The following is a 12,690-nucleotide window of genomic DNA, read 5'->3' as shown; positions in this document are numbered from 1 at the left end:
AGATCAGGACTAGGAGCAACCCCCCCAAGATCTGTCCTCAGGTTTGTGTTGCACTCTGGCTGCTCCACAGCAGCATCCCCTCAGCTGATTGAACTGAATTTTATTTACTTTTATTTGTCTAAGTGCCTACATGTTGCTTTTATTTCCTCAAGATTGGATTTGAAAAAGCCATGGTGTGTTAGAAGGTTCTTTACAGTGTCCCCAACAAAAGCCACCCCCTGTTTGTCCTTTTGCTTATCACAAGCTTCTTTCTACATCTAAAGTTGTAATTGAAGCAAACGACCCACCCAAGATTAAATCATCCACCCAGTCTGCATTTCAGCAGCTCGTACAGACATTTTTCCAGCCTATGGTCTGGCATTAAACCACAAGGGACTTGCTCACAACCAAGTTTTACATTCCCTAAAGCCCCACAAGTCCATCAAGGGTAAAGAAGTTGCTTTTCCACAAATACTTTTCCCTCCACAAAGGACTGTAAGCAAGTCACTCAATTCCAAGTAGGGCTTTAAAAGAAACTATCAGCTGACAGTAACTAAATTAGCAATATTTTCAGTGTTACTGGCATCAAGAACTGCAGCTCCTAAAAGAAAATAAGATCCAGATTCTATCATTCACCACCTGATAAAGATTAAGAGGATTTGGTAAAAAGTTAATCTATGCTAAGAGCTGGAAACAAGACAGGGCAAGATCTCTGCTGTGCAAATTCCAATCCCAAAGAGCACAAGAGCTCTAGACAGGGGTGGGATACCAAAGCCCACACAGACAAACATCCCTCACCCTGCTCTCAGGAACTGCATTTCCAGCCCTCCCAGGCCATTCCCTGACCAAGCCCTTCTCCCAGAGGGATTTATGGGACTCTGTGTCAGGAAATCAGCATAATTAGCTGTCACTGGGAAGAGGTGGATGAAGAGGACTGCAAGGGTTCCCAGAAGGATCCCACTCAAGCACTTCATCTCTCTTTTCCCAGGTTTTCATTCTATTGCCTCCCCAGCAAGGTGTGCACGATCTGCACTCCAAAGGCACAAAGAAGCTGATGGAAAGTTCAGCACATGCCTGACACCAGGAAATCAAAGATTCATTCTGCACCTTCCACTCTCCCTTCCTTCAAGCACAAAACCCAGGCCAGAACTGAAGAAGGTAATTTTTATCCAAGATGCAAACCTGCTTTAGTAAGACACAAAACCAATCCAGAGTGAAGCCCTGAAGACAGAGAATCCCTCACCAAAGGTACTGCTTAAAAAATAAACCAGCCCTGTCCACCTACAAATGAATGAACTGAGGAAGTAAAGAATATTCATGGATATTGTGCCAGTTCTGTACAGCACTACTCCTGTAAATGATGTGTTAATACAGAACATATAATTAGTCAGGACCACCTGCAGGACAAAATATATTTGGTAAACCAAGACACTGACCATTATCTCCAACAGCTCAGTGTACTGTGTTTTCTCTTGGCCTCACCCAACAGCAGACTGTATCTAGAAACAATTTCTGATTATCTGTTTTCTCCCTGGCTAACCAAGGTCTCCAGCAGGAAAACAAAGAAGAGAAAACAATGGCAAAAAAATGTGCAAATGAAACAGTAAAGGTTACAGGAAAGAATAAAGACAAAGAACAAGGTAAGAAAAGAGGGATTTATTTTTCCTAAGAGAAGCAGCAGAATGAAGACTTGAGCTTAAACCTCTTCAGGACAAGGGATGACACAGCATCTAATTAGCTCTGCAGCAAGCACAAGTGTTTATTGCATGTACCAGAATTTCAAGGCCTATTTTCACACACCTGGTTGGTGGACCTTGAAGAAAAATACTTCTCATACACCCACAGTAATTTTTGTCACACCAACTACAAGGCTGAACTAGTTAGTTGTGTTAGTAGTTAGACAGAAAAGCTGCAAAAACATTTGGTTCATCTGCCACAGAGATGAAGGAGGACCAAAAGGCATCTACAAAAAATAAAATTTAAAAACTCTAAGGCACAGAGCTCAGTTGTATCATGACATTTACTGATCCCCCAGTCAGTCCTGGCTGGCACTAGATCAGCCCTGAACAGAATTTCAGTCACCCACAGTGAGACTCCCAACAGGCTCCTCTCATCACACGTTCCATGTTTAAGTTCTACAAGGAATTGCCTTGTCTTTATTCCAGATGTTTAAGTTCTACAAGGAATTGCCTTTATTCCAACAACAAAATAATTTTTTAAATATACTGATCCCAAATATCACCTTACCCCACAAGACTTCAAGTATGGATGAAAACAGAGATATACTGCAATTACTGTTTGCTTAAAACAAAAATCCCTGGTGCCCAAGTTCCAGCTGCTCCCTGCCCAGCCCACTCCTGACTCGTGGAACACTCCCACCTCAGACCATCACACCCAGGAATGGCACCAGACACTGCCAGGGATCTGAAAGGGAAGTGGTAGAAAAACCAAACTCAGAAACAGGTATTTCACCCTCAGTCCAAGGCAGTGCTGGGAAGCAGAGCCCTGCTGCTTCCTACCTATGGAAATCAGAGCCAGCTCTCCATGGTGCCAGCTCTGATTTGCCTTGAGAATGCATCTCTAAGAGAGGATGGGTGTGATGTACAAAACTCACTTCTCTGAGGTTTTTCAAGTAACCAGGGCAATCAGCAGGATCTGATGGCACCTCTGCTGTGGATACACTGCAAAATGTGCATTTTCACTGGAGACAGAAATAGCAACAGGACATCAGGACCTGCACTGACCTGAGAGCCTGATCAATTCTGGCACTGCAATGATATTTACACTGAGAGGAGCTTTAATTGACCAGGGCGTGCAGAGACAGAAACAGGATAAAAACAGGGAGGCTTCATTTCCAGTTTGCCAGCTGCAAGTTAATTAATAGGCAGCCATGGCATCCAAAAGCCAGTTTGGGTACCAAACCCAAAACTCTGTCATTTAAAGCCAGAGAGTTTTCTATTACAGACATATAAACTTAAGTACTTAAGGAAAGTAAAGCCACTTTTTTTCAAATCTAAATCCTGCAGCAGAATTACTACAATGAATGCATATTACTGTTCCATTTATATGCAAAACAGAACAGTTAGAGGGTATTTTTTCAGAAATAACCATGAGAGATACAGAACAAATCCCATTTTAACTCATGACTGTTTGTACATAAACAAAGTACATAAACAACACACCCTGGGGGAAAGCCTTTTACATTAGTACCTAAAGTTTTAAGCTCTCATCTTTAGCCTCCAATGTCTGACTTCTCTACTAAAAGGGAGAGAAATGAAAAGGCCCTTGCTCTGCCAAAGGAGTGAAGCCACTGACAGGTTCAGAACTATTTCCCATTTGTCTCTGGACATGGAACTGACATCAACAAAGCAGAAACTTGTGTTCAGGTGTTCAGTCTGTGGTAAAGGACTGATCAAAACCCATCTTCACCACCGAGGCACTGCAGAAATCTCCTGTTACCTTTTCTGCTCTTGTACCCAAGATCAACCTTGGTGTTCTGCAAAAGCCAGGACAAGCAACAGCTGAAGCCATTTTTACTGCATGGATGGAAGTTCCAGAAGTATAATAATATGCTGAAAGAACTATGGATATGTATTTCATGCATCTAAACCGAGGCTTTAAATTATAACATTCCATGTAATACACAGTTAGATCACAGCTATTTGAACACAAAGTTTTGTAGAACTCCTCAAAATAACCTGCACTGAAAACACAGATTATACAACAACCTATTTTTAATGAGGGATTTACTTGGTGTGATAAAGCACAAGATGGAATATATTGCTTTAAGTGCGGGTGCCTTCCTGAAAAAAGCATTCCCAGAAGCCAAAAAAACAACTCCGTGGTTTATTCACCTCCTGAGCAACGTACACCAGGCTAAATTGCTAGAAAATGCACATTTCACTGAGAGCTCTGAAGCCAGGGCAAAGGACTGCAGTGTGAGTGACTCTTTGGAACAGCCCAGCATGGAGAAAAGACAGGATGCTCTGAGTTTAGGCTTTCCATTAATAATTACCATTACCATAATTTTACTGGCACATCCATAAAGCTGAAGGCCTGTTTAAACTGCAATATCTTTTAATTTTTACATCTCTTGCCATTATTAGCTGTCAGCTGCATTTGAAGCAGACACTTTGCTGCTACATTTGTTGTGATCTATTTTGAAGGATTTTACCTTGAATACACTCTTCAGAAACACCCATATGCCAGAGCCAGGACATATGGAAGAGAATGACACCATTAAATAATGGATAAACTGAAGTGTCAAGATGGCCAAGATTCATCAGTCCCATAGCAGAAAATAAACTGAATGCAGGCTGAAAATTTCATCCCTGCCCTGCCTCAACACCTTGAACCAAACCAAGCAGCCCTCAGAAAGCCAGGACAGACCATGCTGCTGGAACACAGAGAATTCCACAAGGAATGACAGGTCAGCCATCATCTGTCACATCCCAGACCAACGAAGAACAGCTGGAGACCACAGATTCCCTCAGGAAAGGAGAGCTCGAGGCTCAACCCAGACCCCAACACCAACCCTACCCTCTAAGTGAGGCTACACTTGACACCTTCAACAAAACCTCCCTCAAGTCACAAGCTAAAGACACCTGAGTTACTCTCTGAACCACACTCCCATCACACCTGAGCTCCCCACATTCTGGGGATAACAGGAACAAACGTCAAACAAGTGTTGGAGCTGCTCCCTCAATGCCAGAATTTCACCAAGCTCCTCTGGGCCCCTGAGAAACTCAAAGAGGGCAGGTGATGGGGTGTGGGGACACCTTGGGGACTGAGTGCAGGTTTTAAAATAAAATAAACCAAAACACACAAGCCTGAGCCACAGACATTTCTTTACTGCTGAGGATCACAGAACATCCCAGAACATCAGGCCTCCTCCAAAGCCCAGTCCTTCCCCAGGCAAGCATGAGCACCTGCTGTCCCTGGTTATTCATGAAAGAACAGGGGGAAATGTACCACGTTTTTCAAGTGAGGCTTCTGCTGTTTGCTTCTCACATCATTCCTTTGCAGCAGAAGCTGAATTAACAAACTGGGAAAAGCACAGGATTCAAGAGTCAGCGCTGTACCTGAAAACTGCTTCTGGGATTGTAAGAATTGCAAATTGCCTATAAAAGTTTATTTTCATCATACAGCTCATGCACACCTTGGTGCAGGAGCTCCTTCCTTATCTTCCATAACTAAAGCCCAACAAAGAGATAATTTCAAACATATGTTACTAGGAACACACTGCACATCTTCTGGATATCTAACCAAGGCTCTTAGGTCACAAAACATCTTTTTGCTCTCTCTCTCTCTCTCAAGAACTATTATGAACACACACAAGTCAGAAGGGAACTGGTTTAGAGAAGAAGACAAGACACACGTCCTTCACATCTGCAGGGCTAGAAGGACAATTTCAGTTAAATGATAAAGCAATAAAAAGGCCAAGTCTTGACTGTTGGCAAAACAACAGAACATAAATGTAATCCTCCCTCCTCCCCTAATCTTTAGAGAGGTAAAAAAAAAATACACACAGAAATAATTATCCTTTTTCCAGAAGATCAAACTAAAACCACAACTTCTTAATCCTGCATTTTAACATTTACAAATGCTACACTCCACAGGTATTTCCCTCCCACCTACTTCCTCCAGGTGCAGAGCAGGATTTACCCTGAGCCAGCAGGTGGGATGGACATCTCCTGTCCCCTGAACAAACTGGGAGTGAGCAATGCCAGCTACAGGGACTTTAAACCCCACAGAGGCAGGATGGGCTGGAAGGGACCTTAAATCCCACCCAGTGCCACCCCTGCCATGGCAGGGACACTTCCCACTGTCCCAGGTGCTCCCAGCCCATGTCCAGCCTGGCCTTGGCACTGCCAGGGATCCAGGGGCAGCCCCAGCTGCTCTGGGCACCCTGTGAACAATTCCTGCCCAATATCCCATCCAGCCCTGCCCTCTGGCAGTGGGAAGCCATTCCTCTTGTCCTGCCACTTCAACTCCTGATGAAGTTCCCCCTCCAGACTCTGGAAGGTGCTGTGAGGTCTCCACACAACCTTCTCCCCTGCAGAATGAGCATTCCCAGCTCTGCCAGCCCCTCTCCACAGGGAGGATGCTCCTCCATCCCCTCAGCAGCCTGGTGCCTCCTCTGGATCTCTCCAGCTCCTTGCTGGGCTGGGCCCAGGGCTGGAGCAGCTCTGCAGCTGGGGTCTCACCTGAGCAGGGAAGGATCCCCAGGTTTTGGGATCAGCCCTGGATATGTTGAGTTTTTCCCCAACCACTTCTGCTCCATTCCCCGTCCGTCCCCTCAGGACTCCATCAGGCACACCCACCCCAGGAACCCCAGCAGAACCTCACCCTTGCAGCAGGAAAGCACTTAAAAGGTAATGGCAGCAGCACTAATGAAGTTTAACAGCAGGAACACATCCCTAATTTGTGCAATGAGCCTTCAGAGGAAGCAAAGTGGGCACAGGCTCCTCTCCAGATGAGGATTTACTGCACAGCAAATGGATCTGGCACTCAGGACATGCAGGCTCCTGCTTTCTGCTGGTTTGCAAAACTTACAGGAGACTGCCATTGGGGCAGGCAGGGAAGGGCTTCCTCACCCCCAGTAAATGCAGGAATAAAGCCCACTCAACACCCAGGGGCTTGGGGTACAAACTCCTCAAGGGAGATCCCATTTCCAGGGGGTGGGAGAGGGAATCAGCCCCTTCACACAAATACCAACATGGAAATCACCAAGAGTAAAATGCAAAGTCAGGGCACCATCTCAACAATGGAAAAAGAGATAAAACAACCAAAAAAGTCTTTAAAATAACAATATATAGGGATGGTTTTGCTTTTCTTTCATTGTGGAGTGCAAGTAATTCAGAACATGACTTGTGAGGACAAAAAAGAACACAGTGAACAGGTTTTTAAAACAGTCACTTAAACTTACACTTCTTAGTACTGTATGGAAGTAGCACCTTCACTGCTCTGGAGGGTGCAGAGGGGAAAGAGAAATCAAGATCCAAACAGGAAAAGGAATTATTTCCCTCTGACCATACAGTGAACACAGCATTAGCATGTGCAGTGAACACAGCCACTTTTGGAAGCTACTGAATGAGTAAATTCTAATACAAATTGTCACTTTTACTTAGTAAGAACTGTCAGTCTTAAAATATTGATCCCTCTGGCATTAGGAAAATTGAGATTACTCCCATGCATTTGAATGAGCCAGATTTCAGCAACCACCCATCTCCCATGCTGGAAATCCCAGTGTTGTCATGTAAATGCCTGGAATTTTGGTGGTTTTCATTTAACCCTGCCCTTCTCTTTTCTTTTTGGTCCAGTGGAAAAACTTATGACAAGAATTCCAGGGCCTGCCACAGACACAGAAGGAAGTTCATGGAAAATATTCATGTTCTGCAAGTCCAGGTACTGCTACACCAAACAGAAATAAAAAGATACAAGGAAAATCTGACACCTAGACAATACCACCTGTTAGTCATCACAGAAGTGATAAAATGGAACTGTTTGACATACAGACAACACATTTTTTTTAAATAATGCTTCGATTTCCTAGAGGTAGGAATTTCTTGGACTATTTCTAGAGCTTGTTTCCCACTGCATTTCCTGCTCTGAGACATCTGATAAGAGACTCCTGTTATCTCCCAACGTTTTGCTGTCACCAGCCCAATATTACAGACTTTATGTCTCAAAACTCAGTTCTTGTCCAGGCCCTCTGCAGAGCTTGGCCTTGAGAATTTAACCCTCCCCTCCTGCATTCCCATGGAGAAGCACCTCTGAAGGAAGAAATGGCTCCACTGCCAAGAGAAGCTGGGAGGGCCAGCCCCAGCCTCCCTGGATGGCTCCTGCACAATTCCCACCGCAAAGCTTTGTCCCAGGACAAAGCTGGGCTTGCCCCAGGGATGCTCCCAGCAAAGCACAGCAGCCAGCCTGCAAAGTGACTTCTGCTGCAAAGGGCTGCAGACCTGCTGCCTGCCAGAGGCTCCTCAGTGCACAAGAGCCTGGGAAACGAGGGATGTTCGTGGCCAGGGGGTGTTCAGGAGGACAGGATCCCCTTCAGGAGAAAAGGAGAAGTTGGTATTTTCCTGCACTCTTGGCAGCAGAGGCTTTGCCACCCTCCTGCTCAGGCATGGCATTCTGCTGGGACAACTTCAAACCTACAAAAGAATTCGTGTCACCCAGGATTACACCGCGTTTGTGCCACCTCCTGCCCAGATCTGAGATGCTGTTTCACCCCACAAGTGGCTGCAGTTTTGCTCAGCATTTCACACCTCATCAAGTGACAGACTGAAAACGTCACTCCATGGCATTATCCAAAACCTGGGGGTCACACAAGTTTGCCTTTTGAGTCAAACCCAACCACGCACTGAGGCCCAAGCCAGAAGAGCCACGATCTCCCTTTTAGGGAGCACCAACAATATTAATATTCCAGGAAGTTGCTGAACAGCTACTAACAACATAAAAGGAGTGATAAAAGACATATGTCCACACACAGCTTAAATCTGGGGGAGAAAAGTGCTGCATACTTTGCATACCGATTATTTTAAATAATAACCTTGCTTAAATATCACTTTTCTCTCATGAACTTGCAAAGTCCTTACACGTCTAGGAAAAAAACCCACTATGACGAAGAAGTATTTTCACCTGCTGATAGAACCTAGATTGTTTGTAAGATACCATGATTTCTGGTCTCCCAAGAGCTTCTCACTATTGAAAGGCAGTGAAAAAAAGCAAACCCCAAATCCCGTTGTCTGATAAGTTATTCAGAGATACATAAAAATCCTCCCGTACACAAGGATATTTAAGAACCATGAAACTTCACCCCGTTCATTGCAATCAGTACTAATTAACAACTGCAACAGCCTAGCTGGAAAACCATTATTCTGGAAAAGAGCATGTACTGAAAAAGAAGGTTACCTAGGCAATGTCAGCCCGAAGGAACAGGGCAATCAGAGCTCCGACTGTACAAAGAGGGGAACACCGCCAAGCCCAGGGCTCGGGGGCCGCTCCCGGCACACGGCGATGCTGCTGGAGCCCCGGCCAAGCCCAGAGGCTGTGCCCATGTGCTCGCCCCTCTCCCGGCTCTCCCGTTTGCCATTCCCCGGGCGGGAGGGACCCTGCCCACCCCCGGCTGGAAGGGTCGAGGAGGAGGAAGAGGAGGAAGAGGATGCCCGGGGAGGACGGGGGGCAGGAGGAGCTGCGTGGCCCGAGCAGGGCTGGGACGGTTCGGGGAGCGATGGGACGGGAGGGAAGGGAAGCTGCCGAGCCCACGAGGCTCCCGGCGGGGCCGCCCCCATCCCGCCCCCGGCGGCTCCGGGAGCGCTCCCGGGCTCGGCGCTGGGTGGGGGCTCGGGCTCGGCTCCCCCCGAGCTCTCTCACCTTTTCGAGAGGTCCATGAGGACCCCGGAAAAAAGCTTCTCTCCCAGCCGGAACGAGACCACCAGGGCGTCCTCGATGATGTGGTCCAGGGTGACCCGCACCTCGGAGCCGGGCAGCAGCGCCGGCACCTCCGCCTCCCCTGCGCCCGGGGCCGCGGGCACGGCCGGCTCGGGCTCCACCGCGGCGGCGGCGGCAGCATCCGGCTCCTCCTCCTCCGGCCGGGGCGGCTCCTCCCCGGGCCCCGCGGAGCCCCAGCCCGGGCTGGGCGCTGCGCGGGGCTCGGCCCGCGGCGATTCCACCCCCGGGCTGCGCGGCGGCTCCTCCGTCCTTCCCGCGTCCGGCTCGCGAGTCCCGCCGGGGCTCCGGGCGCGCTGCACCGGCGGCGGCTCCTCGGCCTTGCCGCCGTCGGCCTCCTCGCCATCCGGCACCGCCGACTCCACGGCCTCGCTGACGGCGGGTAGAGGGTCCGCGCCGGCCTCGCTACCCGGGATCGGCTCCATCTCGGGCTCGGCCTCGCCGGCCCCGCCGTCCCCCGGCACCGCCGCAGTCGCCGCCGCCTCCGCAGCCATGGCCGCCATTTTCTCCGCCGCCTCCCTCCAGCAGCGGGAGCGACGGCCACGGCCCGCGGGGAGGGAGAGCCCGCCCCCCGCGCCCGCAGATGGCGTGCTATTGGCGGGCGCGCCGCAATGCTGCACTTCTATTGGATAGCGCACCTGTCCATCCAGCCCCGCGGGAACTTCTCGTTGGCCAGCGGGGGCTTCATTCAGTGCAGAGCCGGGAAGGGGAAGAGGGGGCGTGGCTTAATGCTTTATAGGCCACAGGGGAGGGGGTGGGTGGGGCGGGTGGGGCTACTCCGCCATCTGATTGGTGGAGGGAGGCGTCGCTTCCGAGGGAGGCCGGTGATTGGCGGCGCCAAGTGTCTGTCGCGGGGCGGGAAGGGGGGCCGAGGGGAGAGCGCGGGGGAAGATGGCGAAGGCGGGAGGGAGGCCATGGGGGACGGGTCGCCCCTCAGGGGCATCACGTCGCTCCTCAGCGTGGTCAGGTCACCTCCCGTGGGATCGCCCTGGTGCGGCTCTCCCCCGGGGCGCAGGCCGGCGCTGACGCTACGTTGTGCAGTGCGGGCAGGAGATCCGCTGGACCCCGTGCTCCCCGAGGGGTGACACTGAGGAGAGGGGAGATCGGGTTGGAAGTGACCCACAGCATCATCCAGTTCAACCCCTGGCCCTGCACAGACACCCCAGCAAACCCACCCTGGGATCTCTGAGCGCTGTCCGAACCCTCCTGGAGCTCTGGCAGCCTCAGGCTGTGCCCATCCCTGGGGAGCCTGGGCAGTGCCCAGCCCCCTGTGGGGAAGAACCTTTCCCAAAATCCACCCTGAACTTCCCTGGCACAGCCCCAGCCCTTCCCTGGCTCCTGCCCCCGGTCACACAGATCGGTGTCTGCCCCTCCTGCTGCCCTCACCTGATGCGGGGAAGGCAGAGGAACTGCTGCCTTTTGTGAGCTAAATCGGCATTTTAAAGTGTTAAGCACCACGCATTAGGCACATCAGGCGGCAATGCAGGCTCGGGAGGGAGAACAGCAGTGGGTGATTTCAGTGATTTCAGCCCTGGGCGCTCCGGGCCGGCGCTCCGGCTCTGCCCTCAGGGCCTTCGGACCCAGCCGGGATTCACCAGAGCCGGCCCCAGGCACCTTCAGGCACGGGGGAGGCCAGAGGGGCCCTGGCCTTGGCTACAGAGCAGAGGGGTTTATCCTGTGGGGGTATTTCCATTCGGTGCGCCCAGGACGCTCAGTCCCTTCCCTGTGGATGCTGAGCAGGGAACGGGGCCGTAAATCCTGAGCCTACAAGAAATTCCCGACTAACACAGAAAGAAACTAAAACTGCTCAGCCCTGGTGCTGATGGGATGCTCGGATCCAGCAGCTCAGCCCAGCAGGCTCTTTGTTATGTTAAGCTCGGGTTTATGTAAAGGATGGGCATCAAATGGAAGATTTCTCCCTGCAAGTCTTCTGCTGGAGCGCACCTTTTCAGCAGGTGTTGCTCGTGGAAGACATTCGAACGCAAATTGTTGTGGTTTAGATCCCCTGGAGTCGCCAGCAATTCCTGTGCTCCACAGGGAACAGAGTGGGTGTATGGCTTGTTCTCTGCTTCACTGCAGTAAGAGCAGATTATGTGCTTGACCCTACTGAGGGATCAAAATAAAACATAAATGGCTCCTTTGAATGTTGAAAGGTGCTGCGTGTGCTTTTAAAAAGAGGTAAATCAGGACATTTATATCCCAGAATAATGCCATGCAGAAATACTGTACCGTAGGTAACTCTAAAATTCAACCTCACCAACACAGGCATGTGGATGCAGGATGGAACTCGTAAATTTAACAACAAAGCCCTCACTATATATTTTTTTTCCATCCCAAATACCTTTGGTCATCATTTAATTTCTATTTATTTCAAATCTAACCTGTAATCTCCTTAAGACAGGATTTGCCGTACAGAGACTGGTCTGCAGAGTGATTGCATAGTTGGAGTCTTTTTTTCCTATCCCGGAACCTTTAGAAACTGCCAAAATAAAACTAATTAAGTTAATGAAACAGATTGCACTACCACACTCTCTGTAGATTAAAACAAGTCTCTCTGTGTTCAGCAAGTGGCAGGAAGGACAGAAATGGAGAGAAGAAACTATAAATTACAGAGAGGAACGAAGACAATCAGAGGGAATAAAACAATTAAAATGAAGGCAGGAAAGATGCCGAGCCTCATAAAGATGTGTTGCAGTAAATTGTTGGGATGGGCAGCAGGGGAAGCTCCCCTCGTTCCAGGATGAGGTTTATATCCTATATCCTCACTGCAGCCTTTGCAGGCTCTGCTCAGGGACACACAGCTCTGCTGCCCTGCTCAATCCCAGCTGCAGTCACGGTGGCTTCCTGAGCCTGCCACAGTGACAGTGGCTTCCTGTGACCCTGGGCAGGGCCACCAAACCCTCCCCGAGTCAGGTTTAGCGTTCACAGCTTCACACAGTGCTAATAAATCCACCAGTCAGCGTTCTCTAGGCATGATCTGCTGGTGGGGAATGTTCAAGGCTTTCTAAGTCAAAAAGTGTAACCAGTGAAAACCACTGTACGTGAGCAATGCAGAGGGATACAGGAAAATAAACTAAATGTAAATCTGGGTCTCGGTTGTGTGCTGCAAACTTACTGCTCCTCTAACAGATTGGGAAAGTAATGCTCTTCCAACAATTGTTAATTATATTTAAGCTGGATTGAAATTTGTTAGTGAATTATTACAGAAAGTTAGTTTGGGGTGAGAAAATCATCAGTCCTTCCTGACTGATTTCTGTG

The 12,690-nt window shown here is 49.3% G+C and overlaps 1 protein-coding gene across 6 annotated transcripts in view; it reads right to left on the bottom strand.

The window, feature by feature from the left end:
- The window catches only part of PWWP2A (PWWP domain containing 2A), a 29,456-nt gene extending 19,405 nt beyond the window's left edge, over window positions 1–10,051 (bottom strand). For 2 of the 6 annotated variants that reach the window (XR_005952135.1, XM_041397855.1), the window contains exon 1: window positions 9,358–10,051. Coding sequence is in view for 4 of the 6 variants with exons in the window: in XM_041397855.1 (XP_041253789.1) it covers window positions 9,358–9,935 (578 nt within the window). In the remaining 2 variants the exon portion in view is untranslated. The remainder of the gene's footprint in view (window positions 1–9,357) is intronic. The other 4 variants (XR_005952136.1, XM_041397858.1, XM_041397856.1 and 1 more) reach the window with 3 other exon arrangements.
- Between the last annotated feature and the right edge of the window lie 2,639 nt (window positions 10,052–12,690).

This window comes from Onychostruthus taczanowskii, unplaced genomic scaffold, assembly GCF_017590055.1.
Source record: "Onychostruthus taczanowskii isolate IOZ18803 unplaced genomic scaffold, ASM1759005v1 scaffold14, whole genome shotgun sequence".
Lineage (NCBI taxonomy): Eukaryota > Metazoa > Chordata > Aves > Passeriformes > Passeridae > Onychostruthus > Onychostruthus taczanowskii.
This window is presented reverse-complemented; position numbering and strand designations above follow the sequence as displayed.